This window comes from Danio rerio, chromosome 3 (genome assembly GCF_052040795.2).
Source record: "Danio rerio strain M-AB ecotype USA chromosome 3, GRCz13ab, whole genome shotgun sequence".
Taxonomy (NCBI): domain Eukaryota; kingdom Metazoa; phylum Chordata; class Actinopteri; order Cypriniformes; family Danionidae; genus Danio; species Danio rerio.
The window spans coordinates 16,100,001-16,124,796 of NC_141023.1; the positions used below are offsets into that span (position 1 = coordinate 16,100,001).

The 24,796-nt window shown below is 34.2% G+C and overlaps 2 protein-coding genes across 15 annotated transcripts in view; one reads left to right on the forward strand and one right to left on the reverse strand.

Annotated features, from left to right (window-relative positions):
• The window catches only part of gys1 (glycogen synthase 1 (muscle)), a 25,213-nt gene extending 871 nt beyond the window's left edge, over window positions 1–24,342 (forward strand). The window contains exons 2-16 of one of the 4 annotated variants that reach the window (XR_015479663.1): window positions 1,498–1,616; window positions 5,972–6,153; window positions 8,917–9,108; window positions 10,679–10,864; window positions 12,396–12,540; window positions 13,363–13,480; window positions 15,766–15,886; window positions 16,239–16,365; window positions 17,950–18,009; window positions 18,094–18,680; window positions 18,720–18,926; window positions 20,459–20,554; window positions 20,654–20,817; window positions 20,941–21,021; window positions 23,000–24,342. Coding sequence is in view for 1 of the 4 variants with exons in the window: in NM_201180.3 (NP_957474.1) it covers window positions 1,499–1,616; window positions 5,972–6,153; window positions 8,917–9,108; window positions 10,679–10,864; window positions 12,396–12,540; window positions 13,363–13,480; window positions 15,766–15,886; window positions 16,239–16,345; window positions 17,950–18,009; window positions 18,094–18,286; window positions 18,800–18,926; window positions 20,459–20,554; window positions 20,654–20,817; window positions 20,941–21,021; window positions 23,000–23,212 (2,103 nt within the window). In the remaining 3 variants the exon portion in view is untranslated. The remainder of the gene's footprint in view (window positions 1–1,497; window positions 1,617–5,971; window positions 6,154–8,916; window positions 9,109–10,678; window positions 10,865–12,395; window positions 12,541–13,362; window positions 13,481–15,765; window positions 15,887–16,238; window positions 16,366–17,949; window positions 18,010–18,093; window positions 18,681–18,719; window positions 18,927–20,458; window positions 20,555–20,653; window positions 20,818–20,940; window positions 21,022–22,999) is intronic. The other 3 variants (XR_015479662.1, XR_015479661.1, NM_201180.3) reach the window with 3 other exon arrangements.
• Window positions 24,331–24,796, reverse strand: part of aspdh (aspartate dehydrogenase domain containing) — a 15,110-nt gene continuing 14,644 nt past the window's right edge. For 10 of the 11 annotated variants that reach the window (XM_087242538.1, XM_087242545.1, XM_087242543.1 and 7 more), the window contains one exon: window positions 24,331–24,458. In XM_087242538.1, the coding sequence (XP_087098664.1) occupies window positions 24,421–24,458 (38 nt within the window). In that variant the 3' untranslated portion in view covers window positions 24,331–24,420. 11 annotated transcript variants of the gene reach the window in all.

Sequence of the window (24,796 nt, forward strand, 5' to 3'; positions counted from 1 at the left end):
CTCGATATAAATGGATGTCATTTGGGCAGAGTGAGGAATTACGTGCATCTTGCATGCTTGAAGGTCATGTACTGATGTAGATATCTTGTGTCACATGCACCCAGAAATGAAAATCATTTGCTCACTCTTGACTTGTTCCAAACCAGTTTGAGTTTTTATTTACTCTGTTGAACACAAGCAGATATTTTTAGGAATATCATAAACCTGTAACCATTGACATCCATAGTATGACAGATGCAAAGCCCTTTAAATCCATCAGACCTTATTTTTTGTAAATGAGCTTTTTAATTATTTATTTATTTATTTTAATCAGGCTTTTATAATTAGGTTCAGAAGTTTCATTTATTGATCAGTGGTTGGGAAGCCACATGTGGCTCTTTGACCAAAAATACGTGGCTCTCCAGCTGTCTTCCTTCAAAATTATTTTACCGTTTAAAAATTAGAACCATCACTAAAAATCAGTTTCCTATCGAAAATACACATACAATCCCAATTTTTAACTGTAATTTTATAGAGCACAATGAATAAGACCTCAGTTAAAAATAAAAGGACGTTTCAACCAATGTGCGTTTGTGGCAATGTGGATAAACTTGAACCGCGACACAAATAAAGGGCAAATAACCTGCATTTCTATGGTAACTTAAATTCAAACAACATTCATGAGTGGTGATAGCGAAAATAAATTTTATATATTGTTCTTTCTTCATTCATGGACTTGATTCATAATTGTTTGTTTTTGATTTGTGCATGGACATAAATGAAGGTTTTGTTCAAACCTGTATTATTTATATATAATATAGTTTTAGTAGTAATGCTATAATAATTTTTAGTAATCTATTGTAATACAGTAGCAAATGCATTTTTAAAAAGGCATTAAAAAATGCATTTGCATTAAGCTAGTAAATAAAATAACAATTTTTTAAAAAATGTCACTTCCACAGGTGTCAATTCCAGTTACTGGAGGGCCGCAGCTCTGCACAGTTTAGTTCCAACCCTAATTAAACATAAACTTATTGAGTTCTTTAGGCTCGTTTAAAACCTACAGGTTAGTGTGTTGGAGCAGGGTTGGAACTACACTGTGCAGAGCTGTGGACCTCCAGGAACCTGAATTGACACCTGTGCTAGACAGTTCTCTGGTTTTTAACAAGGTCGATTATCTTTTGCGTCAAAAGCAGCTTAATCCACTTGTACCTTTTTTTTTCCTAAAACCTCTAAATCTGCCAGACGGTGACCAGTGTACAGTGTAATTAGTTGAAGAATCACTACCCCTTAGCCCTTCCCCTTTTGCGCATTCAAACGAATGTTATTGAAGTCAATGGTTACAGGTTTCCAAAATTCTTCAAAATATCTCCTTTTGTGTTCAACGGATTAATACAATTCAAACTGGTTTGAATAAGTAGATTAAAAATTTCTTTAACTGTGGGGAGTTTAGTATGTGAGACTGTTCTAAACTCATGGATGTACTGATTGATATTGTCTTTGTCCTTTGATTGACAGCATGCCACTGGCGCGCAGTTTGTCGGTCACCTCCTTGTCTGGCCTAGATGACTGGGATGAAGAGTTTGACCGGGAGGATGCAGTCCTGTTTGAGATTGCATGGGAGGTCGCTAATAAAGGTGTGCATATTTCTTTTATTTAAAATTTTTTTTTTCATTTTTTTTTTACACAGTACAGGTTATTTCAGTGCTAATATATCATCAGTATTTCCACTCAAACCCTCAAAAATTTAAGTTTGTCAGATTTAAAAAAAAAAATTTTTTTTAGATGATTTTGAAATAATTACTTCACCATGGAGGCTTTTATTAAATCAAAAGTGCGGTGATTTATTTTATATTTTTATTATGTTCTTTGTATGATTTTTTATATTCTTTTATTTATTTATGATAAATAGAAAGCTTAATGTATTTTTTTTTTCTTCAAAATAATCTATTTCTAAATGTATTGCCACGTTATTATAAATTATCCAAGTACTGTCATGATTGAAATCATCTTTGGCAAATAAAAGTATTAATTTCTTTTAAACAGTCAGACCAACCTCAAACCATTGATCAGTGGTGTACGTTTGCCTTTTAAAATATTTGTACTTAAAAAAAAAAAAAGTGTTAAAATCTATCAAATTAAAATCTATCAATCATATTCTTTTTTTTATCTCTCTTTTAGGATTCAGCAGCGAGTGATTTGTGCATGACCACAGTGTTGATAAAGAGGGTTAAGGTTATAATATTCGATTAATCTTCATTTTTACAAAAAGTTTAACCTCCAGTAAACAGAACAAGGCTGGAAAACAATCCATACAGTCTATTGAATTTTCCAGAGAAAACATCAATATATTTGTTAAATATTTGCCCCTTCCACATTTGTGTTCCCATATATTACAAAGTTTCTCAACATTTCAGTTCTGCATTTTATTAGTGACTATGATGATTCATGCTAGATGTTTTTGATGCAATTAAATAAAATGATGCAACAAAAATATAATTAACAAGTATTGTAACAAGAAACATTTGACTCTATATATATATATATATATATATATATATATATATATATATATATATATATATATATATATATATATATATATATGTATATGTATATGTATATGTATATATATATATATATATATATATATATATATATATATGTATATATATATATATATATGTATGTATATATATATATATATATGTATGTGTGTGTGTGTGTGTGTGTGTGTGTGTGTGTGTGTGTGTGTGTATATATATATATATATATATATATGTGTGTGTGTGTGTGTGTGTGTGTGTGTGTGTGTGTGTGTATATATATGCGTGTGTGTGTGTGTGTGTATATACATACACACACACATACATATATATATATATATATGTATGTGAAGGTATAAACTAGGACTGAACTCATCTGAGCAATGTGTATTCGCAATATTCACATTGCAGGATTAGATTGTTTATTAAAGATTAAAAGATAAAGATATAATTAAATTTATACATGTAATTTTATTACTTGTACAATAATGACCATGTTATTTTACATTTAATTGTTCAGTTTCTGTACTTGAATACTGTTACACTCCCCAGAAAACCATAAAGCACTGTTTATTTGACTTTTATTTTTGCTATGTTATATATGCTTGTAATTTATTATATTTTATATAGATGCACTGCATAGTAAAAGACTTGATCATTCCAGTTGATCTAAAATAAAGAAATCTTTCCAAATAGAGTTATTTAAATCACCTAAAGGTATATTCATATTGTAATATATATTGCAGCAAAACAAAATATCGCAATGTCAGATTTTTCCAAAATCATGCAGCCCTGTTTACAAAGCTGAGTTGGTGCCACTGAATTACTGTTCAAAATTTAGTTTAAATTGTTTGATTCACCCGTCCCACCAATGTCAAGTGCAAACCTACGCCCTTGCCACAAACATCGGGACAAAATGTCCTGTTTTGCCATTTTGCTTGTTTAGTGTGTAGTTCACCGTGATGTGTCAGCAGCACCACACTTACCAACAGATTTCCAACAGAATCCCAAATATTAACACTGGAAATTTCTCAAGACTTAAGAGAATAAACAATGGTGGATGAAAAACAAATATTCACATTTGTGCTGCTGCCACCAATCAAAAAGCTGACAATCCATCCCTGCTGTCCAAATCCATTTCACTTTGCTGCAACATGTGTTTGTTATACTTTCAGCTCTTGTGAGTTTGCTTTCTGATTGAATATTGTTTAATTTCACTTGCTGACGAAAATAATTGAATTGCTTTTTTTCCAGACTTGTATTGTTTGCGATTTTTTAAAAAAAAACAACATTTTTTTGCAGTTAAGCTGCAGCTTCGTATTCTTTGTAGTGTGCAGCATCACTCTTTAAATGAAAGAAATACTACATACTTCAACTGTGTATATAAAATTTTATTAGCTGTCTATGTAAATATGCGTTTACATGGCAGCCTTTAGTGATTAGCTAATCGTAAGGTTACAGGATTTAACGTTAATTTATCAAAATCACTGTAATCAAGGTTTTAATGAAAATGAATATTTTAAACTGTAATACTAACTATCAAATAATTTACCATGGTTTACCTTGAAACCAGTAATTGTGACAAGAATGGCAATGGCCTTATTAATGCTATTAAGGCAGCATGGTGGCTCAGTAGTTAGTACTGTCACCTCACAGCAAGAAAGTCGCTGGTTTGAGTCCCAGCTGGGTCTGTTGGCATTTCTGTGTGGAGCTTGCATTTTCTTCCTATGTTGGCGTGGCTTTCCTCCGGGTGCTCAGGTTTTCCCAAACACATGCTAAATGTGAATTGAATAATGTATGATGTATGAGTGTGAATGGATGCATCCGCTGTAATAAACATATGCTGAAATAGTTGGCGGTTCATTCCGCTGTTTCAACATCAGAAATGGAGACTAAGCCAAATTAACACAAACAAACTAATGAATAAACAATATTAATTAACACTAAAAACCACACAAAGAAAAAAAAATGTAAGGACAATCTTTGTAACCACCTTGGATTTTCAGAAAAAATCAGCTCAGAATCAGCCCAATAATAAATAAATAAATAAAAGCACATCAAATAAATAAAAAACAAAAGAATAAAAAAATCTAATAAATCACTGCACTTTTGACTTAATTTATGCTCGGCAAGGCTGCTTTTATTAACTTAAGGTATCCAGCCTAACACAGTTTATGTCAAGTCGCCTCCGCTTCAGAAATGCTTCTGCTAGGAATAGAAAATAACAGTTGAAACCAAAACAAATGGTGTGTCAGATCAAGAGAGGAGTCTGAAACGGAAATTAAGTAAAATAAAGAAAATTTACTGATGATGGTTTGCAGTTCTTCACACTTGCATAGAGTTTTCTGATCTCGCTTCTTTACAATACAACAATTATACTCTTACAAAAAGCCAGAAATGGCATCAACTAAGGGCTAAAGGTCCTGATTGGCTGAACAAAGATAGACAAACCCCAAATATCTACTCAAATGCAGGGTCGTATCAGTCCTGATAGGTAAAGGAGACAGGAGTCTGCAAGCCAGACAGTCCGCAGGCTATTCAGAGCTGATCCTAGATCTGTAGAGCTGACCCAAGAAAGCATAAATACACACACAAAAGAGCAATCAGTTTCATACTCAAGACTGTTTCTTGTACTCTCATCTGTTTTATCACACTGGTTCATTCATTCATTCATTCATTTATTTTCCTTTGGCTTAGTTCCTTGTTTGTCAGAGGTTGCCACAGCGGAATGAACTGCCAACTATTCCAGCATATGTTTTGCGCAAACTTTTCCTGATGCAACCCAATACTGGGAAGCACCCATACACTTACATTCACACACGCACTCGTACACTATGGCCAATTTAATTTATTCAGTTCACTTATAGCGCATGTCTTTGGACTGTGGGGGAAATCGGAGCACCCTGAGAACACCCACACCAACATGGGGAGAACATGCAAACTCCACACAGAAATGCCAAATGGCCGGGCCGGGACTCAATCCAGAAACCTTCTTTCTGTGAGGCGACTGTGCTAACCACTGAGCCACCGTGCTGCCAAACTGGTTCAAAACTGGTAATGTTTAATTTCACTTACTCCAACACTTGTGTCATCTTTGCAGAGTAAATTAGCCAGTAGTATACCATCATCTATAGTTCTGGAAAGCAGAAACCAGACACTGCTGTTGTTGTCACACCACAAAAACCGACACAGCACATGACCCCTGCTGCGGCACACGCTCTCAGATACTGTATCCATCCACATACTTGGGGAGCCGGAATCATGTGACCTCTAGTGTTGGCATTTGCTGCACTCAGTGAATATTACATATTATTTGCGGCAAAATTAGATAAAGGTCAAGGAGGGGATATTGTGATACCCATTGGTAAAATTGAGTTCAAAGGGAAGAGTGGCCTTTTTTTTTGCTGGACTGTTCAAGGTTGACTAAGCACTTTGTTTTGTGGCAGTTGGTGGCATTTACACGGTGATCCAGACCAAGGCGCGTCTGACCTGCGAGGAATGGGGCGAGAACTACTTTCTGGTGGGCCCGTACATGGAGTCCAATGTCAGGACGCAAGTGGAGCTGATCGAACCCTGCAATGCGGCACTCAGGAGAACCATTGATAAAATGAACAGCAGCGGCTGCAAGGTATGCAAATTCACAGGCTTGCTGCATATACAGTTGAAGTCAAAATTATTAGGCGTCCTGTGAATTAAAAAAATAATAACAATTAAGTATTTCCCAAATGATGTTCACCAGAGCAAGGAAGTTTTCACAGTATTTTCTATTATATATTTTTATCTGGATAAACTCTTATTTGTTTTATTTGGGTTAGAATTAAAGCAGTTTTTAATTTTTTTTAAAACATTTTAAAGGGCCATGTACACCCCCCCCTAACCCCAACTCTGTTTAGGTGGGAGTGTCGGGTGAGGGAAAGAGGGAATGGTTTGCATAAAAATGGGAGTTTTCGGTTCGAGCACGCGCTGATTTTTTTCAGATGCTAAGCAACACACATACCCGGGAGAAAGACAGTGACTAAGATTACATGTTTGTGGAATTGTTTGCCAAATTAAGAATTTGTGGACTTTAACTGCAGATTGGTACTTTCATTAAGGAACATTTCATGTATACGCCCGTGACAAACAAGATATTGGATGCAAGGAGCTGCTGGAAGAATGTACTTTTAATGGAAAGTTTGATACCACACGATGTAAGGGATAAAAAAAAAAAAACTCCGCATTTTTTTAAGTGTCAGAAAGCCGTGTGTGTATAGACTATCCTGTCAATGCGGTGAAAATTCTCCACGACAGTAATTGTTTGATTAAGGTATTTGCATGTTTACATTGGGAGAGCAGCATTTACAGTGCATTTTTCAGTCCATATTAATGTAGTGATTTTAACGTACTGTAAACTCAGTAACTAAATAATTTTGACTAAGGTCTGTCTTTAAAAACTAAAAGAGTACTGCTGACGATACTAACTAAACTTGCAACCTGAATAAACATAAACAAATAACACTGATCACACACTAACAAAATCTGTAGAGACAGAACAATCAGCACCAACTGAAACTCTGTCTTTTTTAAAAGACGAGTGGCAAGTCCGGATTTCACCATTTAAAGATGCAAAAAGCTCTTAGGGAAAAATTGTTCCTTACAAAAGTATTTTTGTCACATGTCAGCAGACGACTGCAATCCAGACGTGTGCTCTTATAGTCGGAAATTGAAAACAAAACTTTCGTTGCGGCACATTTATAAACGCAACACTGAGGACCCATGTCTCCGAACAATTCTTCTTCTTTCACTTGTTTTAATTACGGTTGGCAACACAACGTGGCGTCTTCCAAGCTATCATGCATATTAATGAATTTCTCATGAATTAATGCTGAAAACTCAAAGACAGTGTTGTACTCGCCGGTACAGACATCCAGTCTTCACACTGGAATTTACACAAGGATCTTATGGTCGTGACGTTGCTTCAAAATTTATTTTCAAACCAGAAGAACGGATTTGCTTGAAAAAAACGCAAAAACAGCCAATTTTCACTTTTTTTTTTTTTTTGTGAAATATATGTGTCCTAATAGTGTTTTTAGCAGCGTGGGACACATGACTGTCAACATCTCAAAAAATGTGTTTTGGTTTTTCATGACCCTTTAAGGTCAATAATATTAGCCCCCTTAAGCAATATATATTTTTTGGAGTTGGCTACAGAACAAACTGTTGTTATACAATGACTTGCCTGATTACCCTAACTTGCATAATTAGTCTAGTTAAGCCTTTAAATGTCACTTTAAGCTGTATTGAAGTGTCTTGAAAAATATCTAGTAAAATATGTACTGGCATCATGGCAAAGATAAAATAAATGAGTTATTAAAACTATTATGTTTTGTATTATGTGTTAAAAAAATTATTTCCATTAAACCAAAATGGGGGAAAAATGTACTTGAGGCTAATATTTCAGGAGGGCTAATAATTCAGACTTCAACTGTATTAAATAAAGCAGCCAATTTCTTGCTCTGTTCATCTTCTATTTATTCACACTAATATGCACACACACTCTACACAGCTAGATTGAATTGACTCTAATCCTCAGTGAAACCCTAAACCTTCATTCTGGAGAGTGTTTGTGGGGCATCTCTATGATGTGTGTGTGTGTTTTAAAGGTTAAAGGCTATATCAGTGTCCTACAGACAGACTGAGGTCTATTTCAGGTCTTTGAGGAAGTTTCCTTCTCAGAGACTGTATGCGATATATTGCCAACATTATTGCAGAGTCACTTTGCAATGAACAGAAAATGAATTTGCGATTATTAACTGAATTATTATACCTCATCCAATTGGCTTCGTCGGTTTTTGGCGCACTGCAGGGTGTAAAAGGGATAGTTCACTCAAAAATATAAAAACACTCCATCACACTTTATTTTGAGGGTCCGCTTATGGAATTTAAGTATTGCATCTGCATGCCAGCTAATTCTCATTAGATTATAAGTAGACTGTTAAGTTGGGGTTATGGTTATTGTAAGTTGACATGTACTTACAAAGTTTCTTATAGTCAGTTAAATGTCTGTTGAAGGAGCAGTGTCAGCAAATATTAAGCAGACAGTCTACTTATAGTCAAATGGACAATCAAAAACAGTGTTACCAAACATTTTGTCATTATGAAATACATAAAATTTTAGAACCACTTGAGTAAATGAGTGAATTTTCATTTTGGGTGAACTGTCCCTTTTAGACAAACAAGTTAGGAATATCCTCCCTTATCATCATTGAATAAATGGTATGAAGACAGTATTAGCATGTGATCCTTATGACAAGAACTCTGTTTCCATAAGTGTTATCTTTTCAGATCAGTAATGAAGTCACAGTGTTTCTAAATTTGTTGCTTTCACTGTCTTTTTTTTGGTCTATTATAGGTTTATTTTGGTCGATGGCTTATTGAAGGCTCACCATATGTGGTTCTGCTGGACGTGGGCTTCACGGCCTGGTCTCTGGACCGCTGGAAAAGTGAATTGTGGGAGAAATGTAATATTGGTGTGCCTTGGTTTGATAGAGAGGCAAACGACGCTGTTCTCTTTGGCTTCCTCACAGCTTGGCTTCTGGGAGAGGTGCGAAGTGGTATTTCAGTATTAGTTATATACAGGGAAGTACCTAGAGGGGTGGCTTCATCCTTACACTGTTTATTTCATATTCATGTATGAACAACCATTTTTTGCAACTAAAAATGGATTGTAAAATGCGATTTGCATATAAATTGCTGTATCTCAGATCTATGGGGAGGACCGTGCAATCAGCTGCTGCTTTGAACATTTGACTTGATTGCCAAGCTCACAAATTTGGAAAAATGTAGTTTCATTTTCAGCGTGGTATTACTGAGGGGCACATGAAGTCTATTCATCATGGATGAAATATAAATCTTCAAATGAACAAGAAGTTTACTGCTTAAGTTGTATATAAATTATATAAATCTTCTTTCTGCTTGCAGCATGTCAGAAACGTATGGAGCCAGATCAGTCTCAAAAATACTACATTTACAAAATACAATGCATGTACAACACGATTCACATTTCCAAAATCCAATTTGCAAATTCAAAACTCGATTAAAAAATATGCAGATCTAATTCGGAAATTCAAAAATACACAAATCCAATTCATGAATTCAAAACAGGATTCAAAAATACAACAATCCAGTCTGTAAGTTGAAAACACGACTCAAAAATCCACAAATCCAATTCGTACATTTAAAAATACACCAATCCAGTCCGTAAGTTCAAAACACGGCTCAAAAATACACAAGTGCAATTCATAAACTCAAAACACAATTCAAAAATACACAAATGCAATTCATACATTCACAACATGATTCACATTTACCTGTGTTTACAAATTTACAAGTTGGATTTTGTAAGTGTGAATTGTACATGTATGAATTTATTAGGAAATGTTTTATTTTTAGACTGATCTGGCTCCATAGAAAAGCGAGTGATTAAATGCACAAATACACTGTTTGACCAGGTCATACGCGATTAATTGCAGCTTAGTTCTAAATGTGCACACAGAGAACAACTTTATTTTACATTCTTCGCCCAAACGATAAACATGCCTAAATTGCATGGGCCCATGTACTCTGTCCCATTCCTTTTGAATCACATCAAAGCAAATTAAGTCAATTTTTCTATTGCCATGTCTGGTCCATGTTTTAAAACTACCATTCATGTGCATCCCTGTTTGTTTACTGTTGTAGTATTTGTTCATGTTTTGAACGGCTTTTATTTTTGTATGTTCAGCTTTCTTTTGAATTTTACTTTTAAGATTTAGTCATTTATTATTTAATAATTAAACCTGGATGTATCCACTAAATTTTATTTACAATTTTGGTATATAGTATAGTTTTTTAATTTAGTTTTATTTATTCATTAATATTAGTTTTAGTAGTTTGTAGTAATATTAGTCATTTAAAGCCAATTATTGTAGATATGTCAAGCAGTAATTCTTAATTCTTTTATTATTGCTATGTTACATTTTTTTTCAATTATTTTTCTTGTCTGCTCCTTTCAGTTAGTGAGTGAGAGTGTAAATGTGAATTCCGCTTTTATTTCCATCTAAAATCATGTAATTTTATAAATTGTTTTGATTATTATTAATTTTCATTCATTATAATTTGCGTGTGTGTTTCAGTATGCAGCTCAGTGTGACGAACCTCCTCATATTGTGGCACATTTTCACGAGTGGCTGGCAGGTTTGGGTCTCGTCTTATGCAGGCAGCGACAACTACCTGTATCAACTATTTTCACCACACACGCCACTCTCCTCGGCCGATACCTGTGTGCTGGAAACGTCGACTTCTACAACAACCTGGCAGAGGTTTGTGTGAAATAATACTGTGTTTTTCTCTGATGTTGTTTTTTGAATATGTTATACCATCCCATTATTTATTTTTGAAATTTAGTTTTGTTTTTATATTTCTTTTACTTTAATTTATTCCTAATTTTGAGATTTAGTACTTTGTAGCAATATTAGTAATAATAGAAAACATATAAAACACATATTTCCTAGCTTGACAGAATCATTTTGCAAAGAAATTATTTTTATTATTTCATATTTCCGACTAAATAATAGTTTGAACCCAAGAAGGCATGTTTAAGTAGGGTGTACCCTGCAATGCCATGGTTCACATCATTAAACTTTGAATACATTGTTTAATATGTACATAAACAGACTCCTGCACCACCAACGACTACTCATTCATTTACATCATATTTGTCTCAAGTTGTTTATAAAGGGTATAATAACTATCGCAAGGTTGGTTGATTGCATATTGTGTATCGTTTAGCAAAGTGTTTGTCTTTCTGTGGCTTGAGTGAAGTCTGTATGCTTCACTTTGACAGCCATAATAACGTAGTAGATGCAACAAGGTTTTTGTTTGATAAAACAGTTAAACTCATCGATGCCACTACAATTTTCTTTTTTATTCAAGTGAACTGGTGTGGGACCATCTTAAAGGCTTAGTTGACCCAAAACTGAACATTCTTTCATCATTTACTCTCCCTTCACTTGTTTCAAACATGTTTGACTTCCTTTGTTCTGTTGTACATCAACAGAAGATACTTTCAAAAATGCTGGAATCCTGTAACCATTGAATTCCATAGTATTTGTTTTTTTACAATGTAAGTCAATGGTTATAGGTTTTGATCTTTCTTTAGGATATCTTTTATTAGAAGAAAAAAACTCATAAAGGTTTATAACCACTTGAGGTAGAGTAAATAGTGAGTTCTGGCTGATATATGACATTAAATCAGGGGTGCCCAAACTATTTTGAATAAAGGGCCAAAAACCATATAGCCGTCGGTCGAAGGTGACTATATCAAATTATATAACAGTTGCCATGGGTAATTTCCTAGGTCATTTCATAATATTTCGAAATAAATAAAACTAATGCAGTAAAACTTTTTAAATGATAAATAAAAACAAACAATCAGATTCAATGTTAAGTGTTGAATACAGTAGTCAAACAGAATCTGCCTTTATCGTGATTTGCTCACCAAAGTCTCTCCATTGTCGGGTGACAACATGTACATTTAAACAAAATCTGATTATTAACTCCATTTAACTATTTCAGTTCCACTTTTAACAATAAATAATAAAACAAACAAACCAAGGGTTGTGTTAAATTTGAAATGACAACCTCGAAACCATCCCCATCCTTCTCCCTCTTCACTCAGTTAGGATGGCAGACCAAATCAAAGGTTACCATGGACCAATTTTGGCCCTTGGACTCTAGTTTGGGCATTAAATGGATTGAGAGACGTTTATAGATCTAAGAGGATAAAAAGCAGCAACTCCAATTTAGCTAGTGTCCTCATTTTAAAGTTGTTTTCTTAAATCCCATGTGTAGTTTAATGTGGATAAGGAAGCAGGGGACCGGCAGATCTATCACCGCTACTGTCTGGAGCGAGCAGCTTGCCGATGTGCACACGTCTTCACCACAGTCTCTCAGATCACCGCCATTGAGGCTGAGCACCTGCTAAAGAGAAAACCAGGTGACTTACTGTTTTCTAAAGTGATGGTGTACTAACACCACACACTCGACATAGGACTGTTGGATTGTGGCAAAATTGGTAAACAAGATTATTTTGGTCCATGCTGTAATCACAGTTATTAAACACTTTTACAGTGTATGAGTGGGTCGGATTATAAAAGTCTTTGTGACTGGTTTATTTATATATGCAGTGTATATTTAATTCCACAAATTCTGTTTAACAGATTTCAACACATTTTTATCTAATAGTACCTAATAGTTTTAATAAGTAATTGCTAAAAACTGATTTATTTTATCTTTGCCATCTTGACAGTACATAATATTTTACTAGATATTTTTCTAAACACTAGTTTTCAGCCTAAAGTGACATTTAAGGGCTTACCTAGGTTAATTAGGCAAGTTTGGGCAATTAGGCATCTCATTGTATAATGATGGTTTGTTCTATAGACAATTGGGAAAAATATATAGCTTAAGGGGGCTAATAATATTGAACTTAAAATGATTTAAAAAATAAAAACAGCTTTCATCCTAGCCAAAATAAAATGAAACTTTTCCCAGAAGAAAAATATTATCGGAAAATACAGTTCATTAAAAAAATTCAATGGATGGCTAATAATTTGGACTTCAACTGTATATAGGTGACAAAGCAGTCTTGTGTCGGTCAGGAGATCTTACTTAAAATACCATCATCACTAGATTGATCTTGGATCCTTAGTAATAGAAAGCCTTTCTAATTTATGACTGGACTATGTCTAGGAAACTGCTTGTTTTCTGCACAAATTTGAATTAATTGCTAAAGATATTGTAATTTTCTTTCTGTTAGATATTGTGACACCAAATGGCCTAAATGTGAAGAAGTTCTCAGCCATGCATGAGTTCCAGAACCTCCATGCTCAGAGTAAAGCACGCATCCAGGAGTTCGTCAGAGGCCATTTCTATGGGTCAGAGCTTATAACACACACAATCATATTCACAAATCCATATGTAGCTCTGTTTCTGCCTGGTATTAAAGAGATAGTTTAACCTTCCATTTAATAGGATAATTGACCCTTCCCTTGTTTTAGTATGTTTAAGTTTGTTTCTTCTGTTGAACAAAAAAGAAGACATTTTGAAGAATGCTGGTAGCTGGATACCATTGACTTCTATAGTAAGGAAAAACATTACCATGAAAGTCAGTTGGTACCAGCAAGCTTCATATTTTCTTTTGTTTAACAGAAGAAAGAAACTCGTAAAGGTTTAAAACGACGTACAAGAAATTAAATGCGTTTATTTTCTCTTTTTTTACTTTCCTTTTAACATGCGTTTTCAGAGATTTCAGAGACCTTAAGGGGTCAAGCAATTGCAATGGGATATATGCACAGCTAGTGTTTTTCAGCCAATGATAAACTTCTGGTGAAGGCATAATGTGACTATTTTTAATTTTATACGGTTCCTGGTACAGCATCGATGTTATGATGTAGTTAAAATACATTCAGTTAAATAGACTTAAGCATTCATTTAGTTGCTCAAACATAAAAAGAGATGAAAGACTGTGTAACCGCTAGCACTGCAGAATCAGCAGACGAGTGCAGAAACTCTATTGAAAATACTGGGGTAAAATAAACTTGAATTTTGAGCATTTGGCGCGGGAAATTAAATTTAATGCAGTGCTTCTTGTACAATCTGAGACCCACTTTATATCTTATATCAATCAGGCAGTAAAGATCACTATTTTTTAAGGAAATCAGACCTTCAATGAGGTTTTTTTATAATGGAGACAGACAGTTCACCGGAAGTGCTGAGGCAGGCCAGCTGAAATTAAAAGTCTGTGTGCTTATACCCCATTGTACATTTTCTTTTTACAACCTAAAAAATCTGTTGTTTTGGAATTTTAATTAGACCCTCTCCTCTTTTGATAGAGACTAGGGGTCCGTTCTTCGTACGTGGATTACTCAATTAGCTGGATTTGGATATTGACGATTTGACACGATCCAGGATCGTTTCGTTCTTCAAAGCTGATCCAAGAGTTGTTGTCATAGCAACAGTTCTGCTAGGTCAAACCTGATCGGGAGCAGGTTCAAGTCATATAAACAGGATTAGATCGGCTCAGTTCAAGCAAAGATAATACAGAAAGTATGTTCTGAATTCTGATATTTTCTTACAGTAGTAGTTATATACACTTGGGAAAATGGTACATATTTTTTAACTATATATATATATATATAAAGTTATAGTCTTTAATAAAATAAATTAAGTTATACATATTAATAAAACTTATGCAATCTGCACCCTCGAAATGAAAGTACAAAGACTGCCACCTTATGGTGCAAAGAGAAAACTTATTGATATGAACGTTTTAGATCGCTTTAGTACAAATTGTGTATGATAGAAATGCAGAATATGTGACTTTTTTTTAAAGCAATAATACATTTATGCATACATAAACATGTTTTGACAGTTAATATGCCAGTGATTTAATGCTTCACAAAAGTTGCAGACGCCTTTACCAATATCAAAATGCTTTTGTAAACAACCAGTTATTCTTTACACCGATTAAAAAACGGCTACTATAATAAAGAAAATCTTTTCTAAATGTAGAACTAAATACACTGATTTGCATTTAAATACATGATGAATACTCTTGACACAAGAAAGTGTAAAGCCTGCAGCTCACAACAAATGTGGAAGGTTATTGCGTGTCATATTTAACAAATGGTTTACTGCTAATTTGATGTAATTTTGCTCACATGGATAATTGAATATTAATCAGATGATGTCATTACGCTGCTGTGCCGTCAGCCAATCGCTGCATAGCTGACCATGATTTCGAGGATCGATAGATCTGTCCTTCACAACACACGCAGGGATCTCAGATCAGTTCATCCAGACATTCTAATCTGATTCGCGAACTTGTTTGATGAACCAAATTAGCGAGAGATCAGTTATCGAGATGAAAAGATCCAGGATCTGCCAAATCATCTTAGATCATTTAAGCGGGGTACGAAGAACGGACCCCAGTTGTAAGTTTCTATGAAAGTTCAAACACAATCAGCCACACACGTTTGTGCTACGAAAGCAAGTGCATTTTCAGCTACCTCTGCATATAAAGTGAACAACTTACACCCCGTTTACACTTCTATTTAATGTCGTTTAATAAGTCTTGATGTAAAGTGTCAACTATGGAAAAAAAAAACTCTCAGACACGAGTTACATGTTTTCTGTTTGTGTGTGTGTGTGTTTTCTATAGGCATTTAGATTTTAACCTTGACAAGACGGTGTTTCTTTTCATTGCTGGACGCTATGAGTTCTCGAATAAAGGAGCGGATATCTTTCTTGAAGCTTTGGCCAGACTTAATTACCTACTGAGGGTCTGTATTTGTGTTTTACTTTCAATGTGCATCTAAAAAGTTACAATGCAAGTGTGTATATGATATGAGATCTATGATATGATATGGTATGATATGAGATATGATTTGAGATATTATATTATATTATATTATATTATATTATATTATATTATATTATTTATTCATTTTCTTGTCGGCTTAGTCCCTTTATTAATCCAGGTTCCCCATAGCGGAATGAACCACCAACTTATCCAGCAACTTATCCTATATCATATCATATCATATCATATCATATCATATCATATCATATCATATCATATCATATCATATCATATCATATTAGTTTTTTTTAAACACTATTTTCTGTGTCCAGGTGAATCACAGCGAGGTGACCGTCATAGCATTTTTCATTATGCCGGCTCGCACCAACAACTTCAATGTGGAGACCCTGAAGGGCCAAGCCGTACGGAAACAGCTCTGGTAACCATGAAAACTGCACTGTGAGGACTGCTAACCTGAATGACTGTGTGGCCTGCTTACCTGATATAAACTTTCAAGTTCACCTACAGCGTGAATTGGGAGTTATTTGTAGAATATAGATAAAATAATAAATAAACTATACATTGTACTATAATATTATATTGCATTGTATAGTTTATTATTTATATTTTTGAATTAGATTTAATTTGAATAATTTAATATTAGTTCTTTTAGTATTTTCTCTTGTTGTTTTTGTTAGTTTTTAGCTGTTTATATTTTATTGAGTTTTAACAGTTTAGTACTTTAGAAACGTCTTTTGTTTGTTAGTTTAAAATGTTAGTTTTATTTTCTGTCATTTTTAATCAATTTTAAAGTAACTACAAAATAGTTTTCGTTTAAAATGGTTTTCGTCTTCCGTAACAACACTAATCTAGAGCAGAGATGCCCAAAGTTGGCCCATTGTAGCCTTTGATTTGGCCCGCACTCCCATCTGAGAAGAGAGTGAGAATAATGGGAAGGGTTTGAGTGAATGCCTTTAGTAAAGATCATTATTTCTAATTTAACGTACATTTTTTTTTTCACTTTTTTATTTGTTTTATTGCTGGGCTACACACAAAAAAAATCTAAAATTCAATGTCTCAATAAAATTTATTAAATTAATCTAATTTTATGTAAAATATAAATACTGTCACTTGACAGATAAAGGACAATGCAGAAACATCAGCAAGCAAGTCAAGGCTACAACAAGAGCAGCTTGAAAAAGCAATCCAATAAAGCAATGCTTTTCTAGATACTTTTAGAATTATTAAATAAATTAATAAATTACCCATAGCAACTTTAATGTAATACAGTTTGGTAGATTTACCTTGGGCCCACTACCCTCAATCAAGTTTGGTTTTTGGCCCTTCATAAGAAAAGGTTTGGACACCCCTGGTCTAGAGCATTCTAACTGCCTGCTTTCTGTTGCCATTTTGCAATAAATAAATTAATGATGAATGAAGTATAAATAAATATACCTTTTACTTGAATTAACCATAGTCATAATATCACCTCACTAATAGCCTAAAATGGAGAAATGATAATATTATTTGTGCATCATCCTGTTAAAAAATGCAAAAAAAAAATCAGTTTATACTTGCACTTTACATTTACATTTAGTCATTTAGCAGACGCTTTTATCCAAAGCGACTTACAAATGAGGACAAGGAAGCAATTTACACAACTAAGAGCAACAATGAATAAGTGCAAGTTTCAAGTTTCAGGTCTGTAAAGTCTAAGAAGGAAAGCATTAGTAATTTTCTTATTTTATTTTTTTTTGAGTACAGTTAGTGGTATATCCAGAGAGGCAATTGCAGATTAGGAAGTGAAGTGGAGACTAAATAGTTGAGTTTTTAGTCGTTTCTTGAGAACAGCGAGTAACTCTGCCATTCTGATACAGTTAGGGAGTTCATTCCACCAACTAGGCAAGGCTGTCCAAACTCTGTCCTGGAGGGCACTAGGTCTAGGACACCGGCCCTCCAGGACTGAGTTTGGACACCCCTGATTTAGGGTCTCTTGAAAATCTGAAGGAATTTTGTTGTGAAATTGCATGTTTGTTTTTTTAGGGACACGGCACAGAGTGTGAAAGAGCGCTTTGGGAAGAAACTCTATGAATCGCTTTTAGTGTGAGTTGCCTTCATTTTCAACTACGTTTAGCAAATCTACAGATCTTTTTAAGGAGGTGACTCTTTTTTTATTCTTGTTCTCAGAGGGCAGTTGCCTGATGTGTCCAAGATGTTGGATAAGGAGGACTTTACCATGATGAAGCGTGCCATCTTTGCCACTCAGCGGCAGTGCCAGCCCCCCGTATGCACACACAACATGCTGGAGGATAGCAGCGACCCCATCCTCAACTGCATCCGCCGCATCGGCCTCTTCAACTCAGCTCAGGACAGAGTCAAAGTATACACACACACACTTGGAAATATATATGTTCATTAACGGGTTCCGTGTGTGATTTCACAGGTTTTATTTGTTTATTTAGGGTTATGATTTGCAGTATGGGATCTTGATATCTGCTCTGTTGACTTTGGATGTTAAAAGTTCAAATGTGGAATTTAACAAAGTGACAATTATTGACATTTTTGTAGTTTGAAACAATAAATTAATTAAAAAATAGTATATAGAGGATTAAGTCTGGAAAAATAAAGAAAACAGTTTATTTACAGGTTTTTGTATTTTAATTTATAGTACCAACCAACAGGCAATATATTGCTTTAAAAATCACTTTTTCAAACTTTCTTGTCGTCTTAAAAAGATCTTGGTCACACAATGAAATTCAAAAGCATAATTAAAAGTTAAAAGCCCATGAATCACAAAATGTATAATGACCGAGTATAACGAACTGTTTCTATTTAAAGTAGGACTGATTCAGGAAAAATATTATAATTAGCACATCATCTATTCTTCTGCTAGGTGATCTTCCATCCAGAGTTTCTCTCCTCAACTTCTCCTCTCTTACCGATGGACTATGAGGAGTTTGTGCGAGGCTGCCACCTTGGAGTATTTCCCTCTTACTATGAGCCCTGGGGATACACACCAGGTAAAACTACACTATTTTGTTTTGTTTTTATTTTATTTTACTTGTATTTATTCATTTGTATTTGTTTATTCATTTGTGTTTTTATTTTTATTTATTTATTTCAATTTATTTGTTTATTTAATTATTTATTGATTTTATTTAATAATTGTATTAATTATTATTTTAAGTTTTATTTTATTTGTATTTTTATTTGACTTTAATAGGCTCAAGCTTATTTTTTCCTGCCCCGTTACCCCAAATTTCACTTCAAATTGTTTAATCATTTATTCTTATATGTGCTTTCCTCACACTGTTTGTACATTTTCCTAAATTGGTACAAACCCAAGCTTTACACAATACTCCAAACAGCCTCTAATTAAATATTCACAATAAATTCATCATTTTGTCCCAGTTTCTCAGTCATCTCTCTTGATCCACATATTCTATAAAGGCATGAACATGTTTAGCAGACTGGTTGTGGTGTTTTAAATGGGGCTCAAGTGATACTAAAAGGGCCTAAAGTGTCCTAAGAAAATATCTGTGGCACTAAATTACAATCATTATTAGCTTAACTGTCTCTACAATGCAGCATGGGTCCACACTTTCATGATATTTGTAACAAATTCTGATCCTTCTACCTGAATGTCCTGCTTATCAGACCAGGCAAACTCACTCCAAATCTTCTGTTGACCAGTTTTGGTGAGCTCTTGTTAATTGTAGCCTTGGATTTCTGTCATCATGTCCTACTACTGTAGCTTATCTGTTTCAAGTTTAAGAATGTTCAGAGATTTTCTTTAGCAGACTTCAGTAATAATAACGATTGCATTAATTTGAGGTACTGTTGTTTTTATGTCAGCTTCAATGAGTTTGGTGGTTCCCCTGACCTCTCTTATCAACAAGGCATTTTTGTCCTAGAATTTAGACCAACAATCTTGCCTTGTTCAGAGTCACTTACATTTTAATATTAAAAGGCTTAATAATAAAACAATAAAACATAATAATAATAATAAAAGTCACCTTTTCTTCTCCATTCTGATGCTCAGTTTGAACTGTAGCAGATCGTTTTGACTCTTCCCAAATGTGAGTTGTTGATTAGATTTTTGCAGTAACTGTCAATTAACTAGTAAATATAGGCAGAATGGGTCAAAATGCATGGGTCAAAATTATAAAAAAATGTTTCTGTATGATGAAAATCTGAATGTTAATTAAGTTCATGTTCTATGATGATGTTTTCTCAATTTCCAACTGTAAATATATAAAAATCCCATGTTTTGATTAGTAATGTGGATTGCCAAGAACTTATTTCAGACAACTTTAAAGGCAATTTTAGTATGTTTTATTTTATTTCTCATATTTCATATCTTAAATATTATCCTATCCTTACAAACCATACATCAGTGGAAATTATGTATAAATTAGGTGATTTGTAAATCTCAATTTCAAAGAAATGTACTTTTGAGACTGGTGTTTATGTCCAGGGTGACTTGTATAGAACTTATGGTATATGATCATGCATTAGCAACTGCCCCAATGCATACAAATGTGTCTTTCAGCCGAGTGTACGGTGATGGGCATCCCGTCAATCTCCACTAACCTGTCTGGGTTTGGCTGTTTTATGGAGGAGCACATTGCAGACCCGTCAGCTTATGGTGAGAGGCATTCCATGCAGTATTTTTAGTTGATATCAGGTTTATTAATCTTAATTTAATTTAAATCCACATTTCTTTTGCTAATTCCTTCTCTGGCAGGTATCTATATTCTGGACCGGCGGTATCGCTCAGTGGACGAGTCCTGTAATCAGCTGACGTCGTTCTTGTTTCAGTTCTGTCAGCAGAGTCGCAGGCAAAGAATCATTCAAAGGAACCGAACCGAGCGCCTCAGTGACCTGCTGGACTGGAGATATCTGGGCCGGGTCAGACTTCACACACAATCAAAGATCAATCATAACTGTCTATATGTTTATAATTAGCTTTCTGTATATGCAATAAAACAGGTTCTTGTTCATGAACTAATCTAGCATGCTTCTGTGTTTTAGTACTACGTTTCTGCCCGTCATTTGGCTTTAGCAAAGGCTTACCCGGACACATACATCTATGAACCTCAAGAACCCTCTTCGGTAAGTAAAAATAAAGCAATTAATGAACAATAAAAATAAAAGAATTAAATCTTGAAAGTTCTTTAGACCACAGGTGTCAAACTCAGTTCCAAAAGGGCCGCGGCTCTGCACAGTTTAGTTCCAACCCTAATTAAACACACCTGATCAAACTAATTGAGTCCTTCAGGCTTGTTTGAAACCTACAGGTAAGTGTGTTGGAGCAGGGTTGGAACTAAACTGTGCACGGCTTCGGCCCTCCAGGAATTGAGTTTGACACCCCTACTCTAGACCATGAAGGCCTTTAAAATGAAACCAAAAGTATCTTTAACATAATCTGGAACTATTATTAGTCTTATCATTAATCTATATCACTTTATATGCATGTTTATAGATATATATAGTCAGATGTGTATATATTAATGTATATTTTCTGATTATGTGTTTATGTATTCTGTTGTTGTTTCTAAATCTATCACTTATTTGTGGATACTGTGGATAAAGTATTTATGTCTGTCTGTATGTAAATTAGGCTTAATTTGTTAACAATTATTTTAGAATTTACATATAGTTATTTTAATTATGGTTTATAAATTGCACTTATTACTAAGGAAATTGTGATTTTTATTATTTTATTGGATGTTGAAATAAAGATAAATTTGCCACTTGGGTGAATACATAGCTTCTGTTAGTTCATGTAAATGAATACAAAAACTAACAATTAAAAAAACAATAGTGAAATGACATTACGCAACTCTTTTCCTCAGGAAATATATTAATGGACATGACATTGTTTTTTTTTTTTATTGACCCAATCAGTAACCTTTTTGTAATACAAAAGTAATATTTTCAGACTTGGAAAACTCCTTTCATTTCCATGGGAATAATTATTTTAAATTATTTTGTAATATGTGTGTCTGTCTTTCTGTCTACCTATCTATCTGTCCATGTAACTGTCAATTTAATTTAATTTAGTAATGGCTTTAGTGGCATGACAAATGTTACAAATGTATTGCCAAAGCATTTATAAAGTTTACACAAAGATAAAAGAACATGCATATATAATAAAAAAAACAGCTAACGCAGTAAATAGTACTAGTAAAAAAAAAGATGTATACAAATAATAATAATAATAATAAACAAAAAATCAATAATATATCATATTATCTAATATATCATATTATTATTCAATATATCATAGCATTCATAAATATCATATTATTAATTTATATCAATAAAAAAAGTAATAGATCAAAATAAACTGTACATTTAAAAATAAACATTTTAGGATAAAACGGTAATACAAAAAACAATAATAATCAGGTTTTTTTTACATAGATTTAATTATAATCATCTAGGTGTGTGTGTGTTTCTTTCTGTCTATCTATCCATCCGTCCATTTATCCATTGTATACAGTAGTTTGAAGTGGATTGTTTTTTTTTTAATTGTCCTAAAACAAGATAGGCTAAGATAGAACTTTTGTTGTTATAAAATATATTGCACCAAATTTATTGTGATTTAAACAATATTATTGTATTTTCAAGAGCATTTACGCCAGAATGACAACAGAATAGCATCATAATGCAATTGCACTCTTTCAAAGAACATAGGCTATTTTATTCTTAACATTATTAGGCACCCACAGGAAAATATACTAAAGTAATTTATTGTAAAACAAATGTTTACCTGACAGCTCTGCTGGAGATGACGGAAACTGCACAATCTGCTAAAATGTTGCTGACAATCATTTTTCATATTATGCATCACTAAATGTTAAGGAGGTCATCTCCATGTTTTGTGCGATATGTCTATATATTGATTATTGTGACAGGCCTAGTTTTAGGACAACTTTGAAAGCTTTTGGTCCACAATTCACATGTTGACTACCATAGTATAGTATAAATGTATGTTGCTTTGGATTAACGCATCTGCTAAATGTTTTAATGCAATAAATTATTTATATTATTAGCTGATGTGTATTCTTTCATGTATGTGATGCAGGCCGCAGGCTTCCGTTATCCGCGTCCCGCCTCAGTGCCTCCTTCCCCTGCTCACTCGCTTCACTCGTCTCCTCATCACAGCGAGGCCGAGGATGAGGAGGAACCATACGATGAAGATCTGGAGGCTGAGAAAGATCGAGTCAACATCCGCCAGCCATACAACTTACCAAACAGGAATAAGAATCAAACAGTTGGTCTTCCTGAGAAAAATTAAAACACACACACTCTGCAGCTTATACTGTGAGGCACTTACACACACACACACACACACACACACACACACACACACACACACACACACACACACAGAGCAGCTTATACTGTGAGGCACTTACACACACACACACTCCCTTTAAAGTGAACGTAACGCCTGCAAACAGTATGTCTGCATGTTGGTTTATTGAAGAGAAATAAATATATTTAAGTATGCGGTGAGCCGTCGTATGTTAAATTGAGGCTTTTTGTGGGAAGATTTCTCCGGTGTCTTTCACATGAGGCCTAGTAAAAAAAAACTAACAGAGTGCAAAGGATTGAATAGTGACTTGGGTTAAATACGTGACAGTTCATATGGTGCGTGTGCATATTCAAATGGCCACTTTGAAAAGCTAAGATAATACAAATAAAGGTGTTTTGGCTACTGATATAGGTTTCTTCTCATTACAAACTAATTGAGAAATAAATTATGCAGATATAAATGGTAAAGCGACATTTAATTCCTTAGAAGAAAAACAAATACCCTTCAGTAAAAACATGCTTTGTATAATTTCTTTAGGCTTTCTGCTCTTTTATATATAAAAATAAATAAATAAATGGTGACCAGGTGCTGTTGAGAAAAAGAAACGCACACGAATACATCTCTCTCTCCATATAAATGTATATTAGTCCATATATTTCAAGTCTTTAATATCTTTATATGAATAACAAACCCAAATGTAAGACGTCAATTCCTGAAAATCATGTCTATTAGCACTCAGGGTCACCATTCACTTTCACTGTGCTCATGTTTAAAAGCCAAACCTCTTCTTTTGTGTTGCATGAAAAATCAGTGTTTTACAAGACTAGAGACGTGATGTCCTAAAACAATCTCCCAATGCTATACTCACTGCTTTATTTTTCAGTATTATATGTTGTCTCCCCTAAAAAAAACTGACTATCCAGCAATCTTTAGAGGGTTATTATTAAAGAACGAGACAAGCAATCGATGTAGCTAAAGCTAGCCAGCCAAACCAATACACTGGAACATCATCCGTACTGTAAAACAAATCCACACCAGCACTGTTTGAGTTTGTCATGTCTATCACGGCTGTACATCTGAGATTAAAGTGTACAACATTATTGACTTGACACTTGTTTTATTAATTCATTCATCCACTAACGCTTTCCTCTGTTAACTTGTGCACTTTCTGCAGCAGTCCAATGTTATCAGCACAGATATACTCTCCCTCCGTGACCCTTGCAGACTGCAAAAACAGACAAACAGATATTCAGATGCAGCAAGATGTATAGAAAAGATGATAGGTTTATAATAATGCAAAAGAAATGGCTATATTCATTCATTCATTTTCCTTCGGCTTAGTCCCTTTATTCATCAGGGGTCGCCACAGTGGAATGAATCGCCAACTATTCCGGCATATGTTTTACACAGCGGATGCCCTTCTAGCTGCAACCCAGTACTGGGAAACACCTATACACGCTCATTCACACACACATTTATACACTCTGGCTAATTTAGCTTATCCAATTCACCTATAGCACATGTTTTTGGACTGTGAGGGAAACAAGAGAACCCGGAGGAAAC